Source organism: Serinus canaria, chromosome 17 (assembly GCF_022539315.1).
Source record: "Serinus canaria isolate serCan28SL12 chromosome 17, serCan2020, whole genome shotgun sequence".
Classification (NCBI taxonomy): Eukaryota; Metazoa; Chordata; class Aves; order Passeriformes; family Fringillidae; genus Serinus; species Serinus canaria.
In genome coordinates, this window is record NC_066330.1 from 7,800,937 (window position 1) to 7,818,837 (window position 17,901).

Genomic DNA, 17,901 nt, shown 5'->3' on the forward strand with positions numbered 1-17,901 from the left:
TGATAGACACTCTTATCTTTGAGAAGCTCGATTGAAATCATCACATTCATTTTATTCCACTTCACGAGGAACACCAAACATCAACTGTGTAGCTGTGTTGATAAGCTCTTATCAAGCTCAGCAGCATGCTGTCATTTCAGATCTCTCCAGTTGCTCTCCTGCCATCCATAAAATCTTTCCCCCATGGAAACTGTTTGTTCTCTTTCTGGAAAATTATTGTAACATTTAGCAAAGCTTGCAAAAAGAGATTTTTGATTATTTTTTATATACAAAGAGATGTGTGATTGACAAAAAATCTTTTCCTATCTCTGACAGACCTGAGTCAAACATTATAGCACATCTTCAAATGTAAGTATGGGGTAGTCCCTCAACAAAACAGCAAAGGAAATGTTGAGGGCTTTAAAGCATGAGGGGAGATTTAGCCTAGAGAGAGGGAAGAAATAATTTTACAATAAGGCTGGTAAAACACTGACACAGGTTGCCCAGAGATGCTCCATCCCTGGAAAAATTCATGGCCAGGTTGGACAGGGCTCTGAGCAATCAGATCTAAAGATGTCTCTGTTTACTGCAGCTGACATTTAAAGCTCCCTTCAACACAAACCATTCCATGATTCTATGTGCAAAGTGTTTCTGGAATAGAGACAAAATTTTGGGATAAGGAACGCTACAGGGTGATATTTCTCTGATGAAATTAAAAATTAATTTTAATACAGTTAAATTAGTTCTGGGGAGGGAAAATGTTAACTTATTTCACCGTCTGCTGGTTTAGGGAAGAACCTGAAAGAGAAAATTATAGAAAGAAGGGAAAGCAATGTATCAACATACATATTTTGAAACAGATTACAAGCAGTTATTCCTGTTCACTAGAAAAAAGGGTTAACAGCCACTATAACCCCGTTCAGCTTGGTAAGCCCTGACTTAGCATGTACGTGGTGTTTTGCTGTGTTTAAAGCACTGTGCAGACATTATCTAATTAATTTTTGTGACACCCCTGTGAGACACCTGGGCTGGTATTGTTATCCCTATGTTACTGATAGAGAAGCACATCTGCACATGTCTCCACTGAGCTCTAGATCAGATTAAAGGACAGTATTTATGTACCTGCACAACTCATTTCTCTGTCCCCGACCAGTGCTATATGGGAAGTGCCCACTGCTTGTAATTTAAGGTTGCTTGTTCAGTGTTGGCCCTTCCCTGGAGTGTGATGAGCCATAAACAACTGCTACATTCTGAAATATTTTGTTTCCTCGTGGTGCACAAAGCATCACTGCTGACAGAGCTGAGGAAGGAGAATTCCACCTCTGTGCTGGCCAACTCTGTACCCTTGTATTCAACAAATCCCTGGCTATCAGCACAGCTGTGATTCTCATCACTTCTGCAGGATGGATGATCCTCTGCCAGAGCTGGCCCATCCAGGGTGATCCTGCTTTCAGAAGGATTCCCACCCACTAACCAAGGACTTCACACGTTTTCCAGTCACTGCATCTCACAGCCTGGGATACAGATTTAAACTGCCATGGATTTCACTCTGAAAGGATCTACAGAGCTGTGGATGGAGCAGCAGCAGAACAAGTGAGCAGCACACCCTTGTGCTCAGGTGGCCACCACCTGAGAAACAAGGTGAGGAGAACAGCCAGGTGCTATTGCCTTATGAATGCCCAACAGGAATCACCCAGAGGGGTGAACCACAGGCTTTACACACTCCTTACACACCATCAGCCTCACACCCTGCAGGCCCTCAAGCAGAGCATGACCTTACCAGCCTCTTCCTAACCCTACCAACCTCATGGTCCGGCTGTTTGAGTAAGTCCTCAGCTGACATCAGTGATAATATCTGATGCTGGACGTTGAGTGAGAGTAAAAATGATGGAATGATGCTTTGTGGAACCCTCCCTGTTACACATCCCAGTTAGACTGGTCCATGAGAGCCAACTCTCACTTTGCTCCCCTCCATTTCTCAGAGGGTGAGGCAGCAGCACGAGTGTCTCCTGTGCCAGGGCTGCAGTGCTGAGGAAGTTGACTCACTGGGGGAAAAAAAGAGCAGTATTGCCAAGCCACTCTCAGAAGCACATACTGCAAACCTCGACTGCCTGTTGCAAAACTGCTTCAGAATCTGAAAGCCTTCTTCAAAGTTGGAAAAATAAAAAAAAAAAAAGGCAGACTTATTTAGTCTAATACTTATGTGAATTAGTGGAGCACTGAATTCAGACTTGAATGGCTTCGGAGGGAAGGATGAGCCCAAGAAAACCCTTGTAATTTGCACAGAGGGAAATCTGAAGCAACGTCACTGCAGCCAGTGGCATCACTTTTCATTTCCATCAATGTAAAGGAGAAAAATAATCTGGTTTCTGGAGTTCAGATCAGGACACCAGATGAGCAAGCCTGGGCTTAGAAGTCCAACAGAACTGAAACACCACAGACAAAGGCATTAAGAAACACTTATTGTGATGTTCTTCTTTCTGTTTACAAGTCCCCTTGTGGTCTTCTGAAATGGCCAGGGAACATTTTTAGCCACCCCCTCCAGGCTCCAGATTATGCCTTGGTTAGCAGATCATCTGGGCAGCTCTCTCTGTCTGTAACTCTATATGAATGACTTCAGTGACAAACAATACAACCATTCACTTTTTGTAAAAAAACAACCACTGCCACCAAATGTTTCTAATTTAAATATTTCTGGTTCTCTAGCTACTGGTTCCAATTTGGTATCAGCTACTGTCAGCCATAAATCCCAATGAATTTTGAAGTCATGATCCTGAATTGAGCTCTGCAAAGGCAGAATTAGGAAGGAGAAATTAATATCTCCAAGTAGGAAGTTTAGACAAAGAACCCATCACATCCATTTGTGGATTACAGAAGCTCTTGCATGGGTACTGCCATTTAGCAGTGGTCAATCATCACATGTTCCAGAAAATGTGCATTCCTCAGGAAAGAAACAATATAATGGCATCTGAGAATGAGATTGCTTCAGCTTTAATTCATGTTGACTCCTGGTATAGGACAGTTTATCCCATTTTCTTGCAGTCAAAATCACGTGACTTTGTCAAAACTGCCAATTTCCAATCATCCCCGGTCTATCATAACTCCCCAAAATCCTTACCAACGTACAAAGTAGTCTGGAGCAAAGCTACACAAAGGAGCCAAGGACCACTCTGAGGATTTACTTGAAGAAGTGTTGGTGCCTGGGACATTCCCTGACAACTGTTTATTTTACTAGGTCCCCTTCAGGATTCACTTGCTCCTCTTCTTGCCCTGGCAGTGTACAATTTCTTAAAACAACATCTTCACGCTGAGGTGAGTGCAAGGAACAGTGGATTTCTTGCACACATTCCATTGCATGTTCAAAACAGATCAAGGAAGGCTGTTCCAATGATGTAAAAAGCCCTGGACTGAGTTAGCTTCCACATGTAGGCTGAAGTTCTGAGCCAGTTCTTACTTGATTCAAATCCATTCTGCCCATCCCAAATCTAAATGAGCTCAGTCATTAGGCTCTAAATCTGTATTTCTCTGTGCCAATGTTGGCCCCAATTCAGCAAGGCACTTAAATATGTGCTTAACTTCAAAAGCACAGTTAAGTCCCACTGATAGATTTGACTACAGGGGGATGTAAGCAAATAGCTCAGGGCTTTGCTAAATTGGAGGTTTAGTGACACAATCCTAGAAACATTTGTATTTTAACATGTTTATAGAAAATTATAACAATTAAGTGGAGCTCTTCCTTCCTCACATAAAAACAGTCCAGGACTTCCTCTTTCGAAAAGCTTACAGCAGCCAAACTTTCTTTTCCTAACCCCAAGGTCAAACACTTTTCCAAGAACTCATCTTAACATGGTGCCTTAATTATTTGTTTCCTTTGTGATGGTTCTGACACATATCTTAGCTCAGGTGAGCCTTAAAGTTCCTGGTGGGCACTTTTTAGGAGAAGGGCTACAACATTATCTCTTGGACAGAGCAAATAACTCCTTTTTCCCCAGCCTGGACCAGCCTGGGCTGCAGATCTGAAGTGCAATTTGGATTTGTCCTATGCCACCATCTAAACAAATCACATACCTGTAGCCTTCTGAGGGTTTTTCTAACATATTTATCCTTACAATGGGTTCGTGTTCTCCTCTCTAAGGGTTATTCTAAAGGCAAGAGCAGGTTCTTTCTCTCTACATATATGCAGAGGCTGCTAGCCATATTTCTTGTGTAGAAATAAAAAAAAAAAAAAGAACTGAAAAGGTGACAATGTCTTCTTCAGTCTTGTATTAACACAAAATATTGAAAATCTGCCCAAATCCATGGGACTGGATGGGGACTGGTGAACCTGTGCTGACTGGAAGAAAGATCAAGCCCTTTCTTAAAAAGCTGCTTGCCTTCAAACCTGATCCATGAGAGCAACAACAGGAGTGGTGTCACCTATGGTCCCTTCAGCGATGTCTCCTTGGTACTGCTGGGTTTGAGTCTGACAGCAATCCCAGCAAACCCCTGTTTCAAACTGAAAGGGTCAAAATGAAGCTAAACACAGAGGTTTACAGAAAACCCTTGCTCCAGCCCAAGGTAAGTGCCAGGGAAAGGAGAGGCACGAGCCAGCTCGTCCCCCTCACTGTCCCCATCACTGGCAGGGCAAGTTCTCCTTGGGGACGGGCTCTGCCTCCAGCCTGCCTGCACCCCGTGGTGTGAGCTGCTCCTGCCAGGGGGGTCCATATTGAACTGATAAAGCTCTCAAAGCCCCATCACCCTGCCAGCTTGGAAGTGGGATGGTGTCCCTGGGCGTCAGCAGCCCCACAGGTCTCCCTGCCAGAGTCTGTCCAGGCAAACAAAGAAAATGCATTGCCTTCCACTTTAATAAAAGCCAAATGATGCCGTTTGCCAATTACCAAAACGGGGTGAAGGTTAAAAACCCATTGAATTATAACACATGTCACGGACCAAAGCTTCTATGATTAACAGTTCTGTGAGAAATTCATTAATTTCACCCGAAGCAAGCTGACAGAGATTGTGCTTAATGACAGAATGCAGGGCAGGGGAAAGACGGCCGAACCGGGAAAGAGAAAGCTGCATTAATTCCCAACAAAAAGAGACGAGGAAACCCTTTTTTTCCCCATTCTGAAAAGGAGAAAAAAAAAAAATAATAACCAGAGTTGTAAAGAGTGGTTGCATTTGTTCTGCTGCTGAAGATTTATCTTCATCATTTCTTGTTGGGGAGGCTGACAGCGGGTGAGAACAAGACAAAGAGAAGAGCTGGAGTGGGCTACGGCTCCCTGGGGCTTGTTTGGGGCAGCAAAGGTGCAGCTCCAAGGGAACCTCTCCACAGAGGCCAGAGCAGGTGATGTTGTGGTGGTCAGGGGTGGGTCTTGGTTCACAGTGTCAAACACCCAGATATGCACACTCACAGAGGGAGGAAAACCCAAAATCTCCCCTGCAGATTTTGAAGCCATAGCAGTGAGGCTGTGCCAATGTTTTAACCAGAGAAAGAAGAGGAAAATGTTTTTGCTGCACTCATTAGAAAGCATGAGGCGGTGACAGTGTGAGGTGAGAAGATTGGAGAGCTGTGGGCAGCTGGGGGGGACCTGTCTTCAGTATGAACACAGAGGTAATGGTGGATTAGAAAGATGGAAACTCCTGACATGCACAGCTCTGACAGCTGCATTGGGTGAATTGGGCTTTCCTGCCTGCAGTTTGCAGGAGGGGTGGTGGAAGTGACAAGTCTGGTGACCATGGCAGGGAAGTGCCACCAAGGAAAAGCAGCACTTCCCACAAACTGCTTTGCCAGGAATGGGTGACTCACAGCTGATGTTTCCTACCCAGTGAAAAAGACAAAAGCCTGACTTTTGAGGAACCACTGCCAAAGGCAGCCACAGCACATCAGGCCTTCTTGCTGCTCAAGTGACTGCAGGGTGGGAAATTACACCTCTGCTTCTGCACACTCAATTTCACCGTCCACTGCATGAGGCTACACAGGAAATAGTAAAAGTATAATAATTCCAGCTATAAAGCACAAGAGAAGAACTAACCAGGCCATTATATCTGCTCTAAGGATGCAATGTGGAAATAAAGAGTGTCATTTTTACAGCACATCTCCAGCAGTGAGGTAAACTTCTGCTGAAAACAAAAAACAAAAAAAAAAAAAAAAAGAGTCTGTAGTCACTGGCAGCAGAATAAAAACAACAACTGGAAGAAAAAAACTGGAAAGGACAGAGTAGGAATTTTCAAACTATAAATGTCTTCAGGAGGATGGAATAAATTTTCAGAACAACTAATGATGACTGAGGACAACTACCTATAAGGTTCACTTGGACTTTTAGATTTAAGCCCATTTTTCTCTAAAATATTAACTATAATACATATTTTAAGAAAAAAGACTAAGTGCATGTTTTACTTTCAGTCATTAAGTTGTTGCTAACCCATGGGAGGGATCTATTCACCCTCAAAATAAAAACTGTGTTAACTTTTAAGAGACAATATATTTCTTTTCCCTCACAAATTTAAAATCTGCACCTTTGCCTAGAAATATCTGTATCTGGCTATAAATTCCCTCCAAGCAAAATAATTCTTCTTCAAAGAGAGAAATAATACCTCTTATAGAGAGAAGCCAAAAAGCAGGCAAAAATATCTATGTTGACCTAAGGAAAGTGAAAGGGGGAAAATGGATGATCACACAAAGAAAGGCAAATTCCTTTAAAAAAATCAATAAATACCTTGAAAATCATATTAGGCAAATGCTACCAGTGGGGAAAGGGAGAAGGGAAAGATAGGCATTGTGGAACTGGCACCTCCAAGGGAATCTGATGGGCAGACTGCAAGCAGGGGAGGCAGAAAACCCACCTCCAGCCTCTGAGCTGGTTAAGAAATAATTTTTAAAATCTATCTATCTTTCTCTGTTCTTCCTAGATTGGGTAAAAAAAAACAAGGAAAAAGACAGCAGGTGACAGCAAAGGTGTCATCTATTTCCTGGCTGCACAGCTTAATGCACAGCTTTTTCCACATCTTGGGTACCTGACCTGCTTGGAGCTTTTTGTACAGACGAAAACAGATCTGGCCACCCCAAATGATCCCAGCACAAGGCAAACTTGGGACTGACTCTCCACTGAAATAATTCCACTGATTTCAATTGCCTTTGGCCCAGGGCTTTACTTTGGGGAGTTTCTAGTTCCCTGTCAGACATGGGAAACTTTATGATCAATCCAGTGCTGGAACCTGCAAGACCAAAAACATCACTTTGAAAGTGAGGCTCATATGGGGGTTTGAGAGAGCAGGGGGCTGAGAGGGTTCAGTGCATCCCCAAAACAAAATGATGCCAAAAAAATCAAGAAGAAGTGAAAGAGGCAAAAGGCAGGGGATTCCTCCTCAAGGGATTTCTAAAGGCTGGGCTGCAGAGGCTCACTGAAGCTTTGCCTAAGGGGGATGCATTTTTTATTAAGGAAATAACTTTCTAAACAGAGAGCACTTCTAGTTCAATCAGTGAACAAATGGTTCAATTCCTACTGAAAACTTGAGAGGGCAGTGGAATGTGGCCCTGTGTCTCAGTCCCCCTGAGCTCCCTGTTGCTTTTCACCATCTCCTTCCAGTGGGGCTTTCTTGCCCTTTTTCTGTCCTGCTTCTGCGCTGGGATTTGGCCACACTTCCACCACCAGACTTCTCATCTGAAACTTGATCCTGCTGTCTTTGGGCCTCTGAATTTATACAACCTATTGCATACAATGATCAGACGCTTTGAATCTAGGTCAGAACACACTGACTGGATTGATTTAGCTATAGATATACTCCTTTTTTTTTTAATTTTATTTTCCCTTCCCTCACCCCCTTCTCACTCTCCCGCCTTTCCTGGAATAAAAGCAGGTCCTAAAAACAAGCCAGAACATTATCAAAAAACCTGACAGCTTGCTTAGGAGGCCGAGCAGAGGTTTGCTGGGATATGCAACTTGTTTTACTATTGCTGCCTCTATGGTATGACAACTGCTCACAACTTTGAATTCACAAAGGAAGAAAAAAAAAATATTCTTTCAGGGGTTTTGCTAAATTCTCTCCTTTTCTTTTCAGTGCCTCGCTGAAAGGATCCATGAAGCTGCTGCACCAGAGGCCATGAAAGGTCACAATCTCTGTGGGATGCTGTAAAGCAGAGACTGAGAGGGGTTGGTGGTGATCTATTGATGTGTCTGTAATAACAACAAGAATAAAACGGTAGCCATAAACCTTTCATCCTGGGGGGTCCCACTGAGCTTTTCAGAATGGGGGCCAGATCCAGAGAGGTGCTGAGGGCCTCACCCAGCCATGAAAGCAAAGCAGATGCTGATGGCCAGGGCTGAGCACCTGGCAGGATCTGGCCCCTCCAGGGCACAGGCGTCTCTCTGTGTCCAGGCAGTCCCTTCCCTGGGAGGTCCCATGGCACTCTGGCAGCACAACAGGGCTCAGACTGAACTGCTCTGTGAGTGGCCAACAGGACACCAGGCTGGGGAATGTGTGCAGAGTGAACTGGCCCCAATTCCAGGCTTGGCATAAAGGAGGGAGGAGAAAGGAAGAGGAAATAATTCACTAACAGCATCCCATGCGGGTTAAATGTCCCATCCATCCTGATCAATGAGAACACTGCCGGTTTTTTACCCGTGACACAAAGGGGTCAGCAGGGTTCAGCTGCTGTGCCCCTCCTGCCTCCTCCCTAGCCCTGGCCCACGCTGGGGGTGGTGGGTGTGAGGCAGAGGGAAGCAGGGCTGACACGCTCACCTCTGCTCCGCAGGGCTGTAGGTCTGTCCTTGCTGGCAGCTGCTGATGGTGATGGGGTCGAAGTTGTGGAAGGAACGCAGGGCCACCCCGGAGATGGCCACAAACTGGGAGCTGAAGCTAATGAGGACAGCCTGGGTGTGATAAAAAGGGTGACTGAGGTCATGGATGACGGGGATAATCAGGGGATTGTTCCTGCAGCTCAGGACGTGGACACCTGCCAGAGGAGAGACAAGATCAGAGGAAGGGTCAGGCTTAACACAATTGCTTCCCGAAGCCTTGGGCACTTCAGAGGCATTTCACCCAGAGGAATGGCCCTATAGAGCTGAAAAGTTATGGTAAGCTGCCTGGAGGGGCTTCCCAAATGGCTGCAGAGAGCTTTGCAGAGAAGCAGATCCCTCCAGACAGCTGAAGAAAGGCTGCCATTCTCTCTGCGAGCGCGGCAGGCCCTCGGAGTCGCTCCTTTAGACCACAGCTACGTTCCTATTGTGCTCTGGTAAATCAGGAGCAACCAGCACGGGGGAAGCAGAGTCACACCATTGTAAAACGGGTCCTGGAGGACACTTGGAGCCTTTATATGCAGGATCAAATGGTGCCGGCAGGCTGGGGGGCTTTGTGCACCAGGGCTGGGGCAGCAGCAGCTTGTTTGGAGCTGTGCATGTCATTAGCACTCAGGGTAAAACTTTCTTTTTTTTTTTTTTTTTTTTGGGAGATTTCCACTAAATTTGCCCAGATTTGATTTTTTTTCTTCAATAGTTTTGAGCTTTAGGGTATTTTGTTCTTTGCAAGAAAAGGCAGATTTGGTCCTGGAGATAGAAATGAGGGTGATGGAGCCACTGAGGATTTTACAGGTAATGTCACTCAAGGAGAAAAGAATTGTGTTATGAGAAAATAAAAGCATCTCAAGGTTGTGGTGCACAGAAACACCAGAGAGGTGGCAAGGAGGCTCCTGAGTCCCTTTTGTCCAGTGGACAAGGCACTCAGTGACAGCTGGGAAGAAATTCCCACCTTCAGGTAGAAGCAACCTGAATTCAAATGGGCCAAACCCATCTCAGGGGGAAGGCAGAGGACAGACAGCTGTCGGCTGCCCTCAAAATTCATTAATTGAGATTCATGGCCTGCTGGCTGCCTGCAAGGCTCTGCCTCCACTGCTCCATGGCATCACTCCGAGGATCAGCTTGGCTCCAGATCCATTTGCTTCACTGGAGCTCCCCCAGCAATGGCTTTGGCCCAGGCCCCTTGGCTACGCTGATACACTTAGAAATTTGAAAATAAAATAAATTCTATTTGCATGTTTAACTGGCTCAGGGATTTCTGTTATTATTTTTTTTCCCCCAGTTCGGATTTCTTGACTCAAAAGGGAAGGAATAAAAAGGCTTTCATTTTTCTCCTTAGAAAGTGATTTCCTGTGAATTAAGACATACTTTTTAAACATCTATCTCCCACCCTCTACTTAAAAAAAATCTTCCCGTAATAAAAAAAATAATATAAAAAAGCAAACCTCTTTTTGTTTTGGTCTTCACCTGACCCTGAAATAACCTCCCTGTCTACTTGCCTCCCAGAAGTCTTTTGATATCAGCTCCTTGTGGAACGGTGCACGTTTCTCACTTACAAACAGGTGCAGTTAATACTCAAAATCCTGGGTTCCCAAATTCCTTGGAAGTTTCTGCCTTCTCTGATGGAAAGCCAAGACCTTATGGTATGAGGCTGTTTATTCAATTCTATTTCATTCTTTGCACTCAGGTGGTGTCCACAACAGAGCAGACCCTCAGAGTTGTGCTGCACTGCTGGTTATTCCTGACCCTGACCAGGAAAACGGTGGCTGGACAGGTGAAGGTTTCCTAATTCCCCTGAAATACCCACAGAGATGGTACAGGTGCCCATGGGGGCAGTCAGAGCTGTCTCATGATCCCCCCTTTTTCTTTGGCTCTGCACCCATCTGTTCTGAACCCTGGTGTCTCTGATGGCTCTGAACCAACAGTGCTGAGCTGTTTGGCATCCCAACCTCCCCATCTCCTACCAGCACTTAGAAGAAGCTTCACATTATTTTCTGGGAGTCCACTTGCTCTGATCAAGGCAGGAAACTGCATGTCTGGATAGGCTATTCTTTGCTCATGGCAGTGTCTTCAGCACACTGGGGACTGATTGAGATTTAAATTATTGCTACTTCCTTTTGGATGTACTTTCAGTTTGCCATGAACTTCTGCTTAAGGCTCATTGAGTGTCTCAGTCAGTCCTGCCCCCAGTGCATGCCAACATTTGCATCTCAGCTGCAGTTTCCAGCTTGCCATGGTGATAATTCAAACACATGAAACACGATATCCAAATATCCAGGAAAAGGACTTCATGTCCTTGTCAGAAGTCAGACAGAATGGCAATGGGGAGCTCTGCCTGAGTGAGAGCTGCTGAGTAGCCCACCTACACCTCTCCTCTGCTCCAGGCAGCCTCTTCTGAAAGGTCAAAGGGGCTTTTCCATGATGAAAGCAGCATTTCAGCTGGGAGGACATCCAGACATCAGGCTGAGCCATGCCAAACTCATGTTGCAACTTCATTGAAGATTTCAAAACCTAACCCTCAGTTTCCTCTTTGCTCCTCTTTCTCTCCCAGCCTGCCTGTCTGTCCCTATAAAATGTCACATTAAGTACTGCTGGCATGCTCGTGTCTCCATCATTTATTTCTCAGAGGGATAGAGCTATGTGCCACTGTTTTGCAAAAGGAGGGTAAGACTAATCCAAGGGCTCTGGCAAACTGAGAGCCATCCTGACTCAACCTGTACAACTTGCTGCAAATTTCAGTTTGTTCTTGGACAACAGACACCTCACGTATTTCCTTTGTTCTCCTCCACACCCCACCAAATTCTGTGTTATCCTGGAAGCTCATCCTACACCTGTCACTCTCTGTCCCTTCTCATCACTAGTGGGAAGCTCATTTGAGTTCCAGTTTGTTAAAACTGAAAAGCTATGGCAAAACAGAAAGCTGGGGGATGGGAGCTTTGTTTCCTTAAAAATTGCTCTCAAGGTGACCTGGCCAGCTTTCTCTTCAGTGAGAAAAAAAAAGGCAGAGAACATCTGGAAAGGGATTATGCAAGTCCTACTCTGCCATAGAGTTGGGAGCTAGGGAGAGCTTCTGGGTTCTGGAACTTAAATGCAGCCTGGATCAATTCACCAGGCCCAACTCCCCGAGTTTAGGGCCCTGTGCCAAGGGCAGAGACAAAACCTGTCTATGGCAGCACTTGAGAGCTGCCAGGTCCTGCCTCTGTCAGGCACATCCGCTTGAGGCCACGCCAGGAGCCTGGCAGGGCCCTGGGGCTGGACCTTCACCACCTGAAATACTTCACCTGGGGATTGTTGACCATTAAATGGCTCTGGAGACCTCCCTGCAAGCAGGACTGGAGATCACCCAGCTCTCCTTGTGAAACAGAAGCCTTTGTGCAGCAGCTGGTACAGGTCCCTCACTCCCTGGTCCCAGGGGTTCACCTGCAGCACCATCAGTGTCTCTCAGGGCAGTGCTGGGTGTGAAGCATTGAGACAGTGCTGATCATAGAGACTGAAGAGGAGCTAATCACTTCTGAATAGACAGTGAACAGCTATGGAGTAATGTCTGTGTAAAATAACTCATCATTTTCAACAAACTCTAGGGCTTGGAGCATTGAGCAATTAGCGTTTTTTGTCTAATTCAGAAAAGAAACTGAGCAGGAGCACTGGTGAACGGGGGCATTAGCAGATTAAGCAAGCAGTAAGGAGGGAGTTTAATACAACAGAGTCTTACCAAGGTCGTGGCTTTGCTCCTTGGTGTCAAACAGCTGCACACCAATGGTCTCCTGCTTCTGGTCCAGGTAGTAGGTCCCATCTGTGACCAAGTGAACAAGGACTGCTGCAGCCACCATAGGCTGGGAAAAATAAGCCTGGGAAAACACAAACCCCACAAAACCTGAGGTGAAGAACTGTGGTGGGCTTTTAAAAATCCCCAGGAGACAGTCCAGGACTTTTAAAAGACGAATTCCCATCCCAGGTCACACAGAAATCTTCTCTTCCAATCTCTCCTACACAAACTGGATAAACTCAAGTCAAACAGCCCTGAAGCTGAACCCTCTCAGAAATTCAATAGCCTTGTCATACACGAGGGGACTTCTCTACTGACTCTCTAGGCAGTGCTCAAAAACATTGTTTTGCTCTTTTGCTCTAAACATACTTCAGAAAGGAGCAGCTTGGCCCTGGGAAGGCTGGCCCATGATATTTTGCCTGCTGGAGAATTTTTGCAGAGGCAGTCAAAGAGGAAATTTCTGACCGATGTGTACACTTCCTACCTTCAGCCAGAAAATAGTCTGTGTCATGTGGGAGTACTGGAAGTTGGCTGTGCAGGGATACCAGGCATACTGGGACACACCATCGTTCAAGTCGATCACCTTGGTACGACACATCTGCAGCAGGAAAAACAGAAACACCAAAATTGACCTAGAGGACAGCAAGGAAGGGAAGCACTTCACTGCTTGAAGTGGGGCAACAAAGCCCAGGTACACTTCAAGGATGAAGCAATGCACAATAACTGTGATTCTAAATACCATGAGATCATTCAAAAAAAGTTTCCAGGTCTTCCAACCCAGTAAGAAAAACTGAAACACGAACAGGAGCCAAAGACTCCCAGCAGCAGGATGGCAGCCAACAATCTCCTCTGAATTTGGTACCAGGTATTTGACAGCACTTAGAACAACTTTGCTCCCACCCAAATGGACCAGGACTCTTCCCAGTGGAGCCCAGGTGAGGATCAACTTCTGAACACCCCAGCTCCCAGCACAGGCAGTGTGGAGGTGGCTCCAGGTGCTCCAGCACTGCTCTACTTAAACCTGATATTACTGTAACTCCAGAGGAGCCACACAGCCCTGTAAACTTGGAACCAGATGTAGCCAGGAAAGTCCTGCCTCTAGAACCCAATTAAGGCAAATTGATTTCCACTTTCCCCAACCAGTTCTACAAGTGGAATCACCTTTCTCCTACACCTGCAGACTTTCCATGGCAGGCAGTAGTGAGATGGGAGGCAAACTGCTCTTTTCCATGAAGTACATGATTCTAAAGTCCTGTTATGGATGAAAAGATTAAAAAAAAAAAAAAAAAAAAAGCCAGAATCTAAACACCAGAGAGCCTTGCAGTGCCACCAATGTCAGATGTGAAAATGAAGCTGCAAGAAATGGTCAGAATTACCCTGAAAACACACTGCTCAGTGAAGCTGCTTCAAAAATGAAACATGAACGACCACAGCCTTCACCTCCACAGCAAACAGAAAAAAGGGAATGTCCACCACGGAAAAGTTTACTGCTGCAGTAGAAGGATACTTATAGCTGAGGCTCCTGGAGCATCTGAAAGGTACCTGTTGGATTCACAGCCCTTTGGTGAACTCACTGGCTGTTCTTACCATAGGGCTACATGGAATTCCTTGTGCTGATGTGCTGTCAGTAAAACTGTTCCCATCAGCAATTTAATTGTTAAATCACAAAGAAAACCCTGAAGTGAAACATGAGATATAGCAGCCATCCAAAATCCTATGCCCACCCGATAATTCTGCATAGAAATGCCCTCTTGGTCTTGGCAGGCAGAGTCTGGGCACTGCAAAGAGGGCCTGGGATGCCTGGGAATGAGAAACCAGATTGGCTAAAAGTGAGGTAATCCCCTTTAAAATCTGAGTCCCTCAAGATCCAGCACAGAGGAATCTTACAGGCAAAACATAAATCAGCTTTAATGGGCTGGAAGAAGATTTTTAGTTTATTTATTTTTTGAAACAACTGGGACCAAGCTTCATTGAGGCTAGCCAGTGGATAGTGTTACATTTTACAGCAGAGCAAGGCTTTACATAAACTATCTTTGGCATTTGAAATCCAGGCCAGCAATTCGACATGTACCATTTCGCAACTCTCCCTTCTTGTGTTTTCAGCAGCCTGTCTCTTCTTGGGAGCATGGTTTTTATTTTAATACCTCTCCAGCCAGGGAATTTATCTTGCCCACATCTGCAATATATATGGTCAGAGAGCTCTTTGACATGAACAAAGGTCTCATTACTTTTATATGATTTTGTTCTTATTCTTACTTCTCCTCCTGCTCTGTTGGTCCAAAAAGGTGGCTGAAAGAAACACAGCACTGACTTTTGGTGCTTTTTAAGTGCCACTTAATGGATGAGTGAAAACTTGTTTTTAGAAATCACCCAGACCTTCACCAAAAGTTTGATTCTAACCCAAAATAAATCCCTGCTGAGGTGGTCTGGAAATCTCTGATAACTTTTAAATGCCTTGTTTGATTTGTGTGCGTGTGTGAACCCTAGCACTTTCTGCTTCTGCTGGAGAATATTAGCAAAAATCTGAGCATTGCATAAAAAGCCTGTGTTCAGGCCACGTGGGCTGTCAGACTGGCCTGGTTTGAGCAGGTTAGATAAGCTTCCCCCTGCTGAGGCTGATCCATCTCTACCCAGACAAGTGTTTCAATTGGTCCTGGAGTAAAAGGCTCCTTTAGAACAGTCTAACTGAGAAGTGTGGGAAAAGTCTGAGAGAGATGAATGGCTAGAAGAGCCTTTTCTCCACTCACTGCTGGCCAGTAAATTTAGCTAATGGCAAAAAAAAAGTTCTTTCAGTTTTTCTGGAAACAATTGGGTTGGATAAACACTCCTGTCACCTACAGGAGTGTTCATCCACCATCTCACCAGGCTCCAGCACATGTGGTAAATCCATCCCAGTTTTCAATTCTGCACAGGCACTGAATGTCACATCACACCTGCCAAGCCTGAGAATCATCTGCTGGAAGAGTCTTTCACACCTCTGCTTTTAAGGCATCCCTAGACTGTGGCAGCAGCCAGAAGGCCCCAATTAATTAATTAGGTTAATGGTTGGACTCAATGATCTTAGAGATCTTTTCTAAGCTAAATGATTATGTAATTACTGCAGTACCAACACTTCTAGAACTACAAGTTCCAATGGCCTGGAAGACAGAACATCATCTCTCATCATTGCTATTCACAGGAATTCACACTTATGAGAAACAGGCTATATCCTAACATACTCCAGCTTGCTACAGTGATTCAAAGCAGCAGCTAAAGCACCTGACAGCTGCAGAGGGAAGAACACATCGATAGCCTTCTCATTTCAGGGTGTTACCAAACACTGAAGTATTTGCTTTGAAGAATGACAGCATCACACAGTGCTCCAAACTTCCCTCACTGGGACTTATCCAGATTCTCAGCCCCACACAGCAAGTGGGATATCCACAGGAGCTCAGTATGTGCTCCAAAGTATGCAGTGACTATTTGTGTCTAGTTACTGGAAGCCCATGTCATCCCCCTCCTGAGGAAGCTGCTTTCAATTAGAAGAGCTGATGTCTGTTCCTCTCAGAGGTTCAGATCCAGCTCGTCTCCCACCCACACATTCTGTACACAAACATCGGCAGACAGAACGATCAAGGCCAGGGAGCACTGTGGGATCTTCCCACAAGAGGGAATGCCTGGAGGATTCCCTTTGACTGATTTATACAACCTCTTGTCAATCAAAGGCACAACATGTTCTTCAAACCGCCTCTCCTGTTTTCCTTCCCTTACTCAGGGGGACCGAGGAATGTGTCAGCAGAAAGGGAAAAGTGATATATTGGGAGCACTTAGCTTTTTGCCACATCAAAAACACATTTACTATCGCAATCAACTCCATTTCCTTTAAAGTAATATGGGAAAATTTGCTGAAGAGCAAATTTTGGAAGGCGCCCTTGTGAATGATTCCCAGCCATCCCGTGACTGCAGGCAACGTGAATTTGCGTTGATGGGTTCCTGTTGCAGCTGAACTACATGTTAAGGATCACAAATCCCCTGGACTGGGCACTGGACTAGATCCCATCCCAACTGTGGCAGTGCACACCCCCAGTACAACCTTCTGGGCAGCACTTGGCTTCTCCAGGCCTGGGCTCCCTATCTAGGAGATGAGGATGATGCTCCCCCATACCACACAGGTGTGCTGAGGATGAAGGCTATGAGCCACAAAAGGATGCTCAGATGTCACTGAGAGCACACACAGGTGTGAGGATACAGCTCCCCACAGGAGTGAGCTAAGCACAGATCCCATCCCACTCTGACCTTCCCACCGAGCAAGCACAGTCAGACACCACAGGCTTTGCACACACTGCTGGTTCTCAGCGCTGTAACATCAAAATAATTCTAAATGCAGACAGAAAAGCTGCTATTTAAGCTCAGATGCTGCCCTACTCAGCCCTGGCACCGTGGTTGGAGCGGACGTGCCTGTCTGCATGCCCAGGGGCGGCTGGAAACAGAGCAAACCTCCAGTGCACAGATCTGTCTGCTCCCAAAATCCCATCTGGTGAGCCATGGCAGGGCCTCCTCCAGACCGTGTCCTCGAGCTCTGTCTGGCTGTGAGGGGCATCGTGGGCACTTGGTCAGGCCGTGCCAAGCATCCTCCTTCTGGAGAGGAGGGTGGGAGTGGAGACTGGGCTCCAAGAGCTTCCTCTCCCCACTCCTTTCTACAGGGAACTGTGTGGCTGACACTTCTGCACCCAGACAGACAACTCAGACTGTTTCTGGGATGAAATGGGCTGTGCTCCGTCCTGTTAGCAAAACTGCAACCATGGAGCAGGCAGGAACAAGATCTCCTATTAAAACCCACAGTATTATTTATTGAGCACAAAACTTCCTCAGTAGGAGGAAGTTTTTCTGAGGCTGCAGAAGTGCACAGAAAAACTCACAGACTGATACACAACCCATGGAGGCACAAACAGGAAATATTCTCATATGAAGGTCCAGCTAAAGAACAGATTTCAGCCATAATACTGAGATCTGCAGTATTCTACAGTAATCTACAGTATTTATGTTTGCTTTGCAGAATGTTATTTGTATTTAACTCAACACATGCCAGAGGATCCCAACGATGACATGAGCAGCATTTTAATACATCCCTTACAGTTGAAACTTTCTCTCCCCCTTGCCAGACCAGGGTGCTGGCAGTCACCCAGCCCTTTTATTCTTAAAATTGTTCTTGCTGACCTAAGGTTAATCTTACCCAAGGATGAGAAACTATGGTGCAGTTGCTAAATATCAGAAAGGTTCCTGCTTGTTTATTGCCCAATATTGTAAGGCAGCTTGACTGCCACATGGACACCACCCAGTGTGCCGACTGCAGCAAAGACCTCCAATCTGTTCTCAAAGCTGTTGCACTGCTTTTCTCATTTA

At 45.6% G+C, this 17,901-nt stretch overlaps 1 protein-coding gene across 1 annotated transcript in view; it reads right to left on the minus strand.

Moving 5' to 3' along the window:
• Positions 1-17,901, minus strand: part of PAPPA (pappalysin 1) — a 179,849-nt gene that overhangs the window by 44,859 nt on the left and 117,089 nt on the right. The window contains exons 11-13 of the mRNA XM_009093509.4: positions 13,004-13,117; positions 12,466-12,601; positions 8,701-8,914 (exon numbers count right to left, since the gene is read on the minus strand). Of these exons, the coding sequence (XP_009091757.2) occupies positions 8,701-8,914; positions 12,466-12,601; positions 13,004-13,117 (464 nt within the window). The remainder of the gene's footprint in view (positions 1-8,700; positions 8,915-12,465; positions 12,602-13,003; positions 13,118-17,901) is intronic.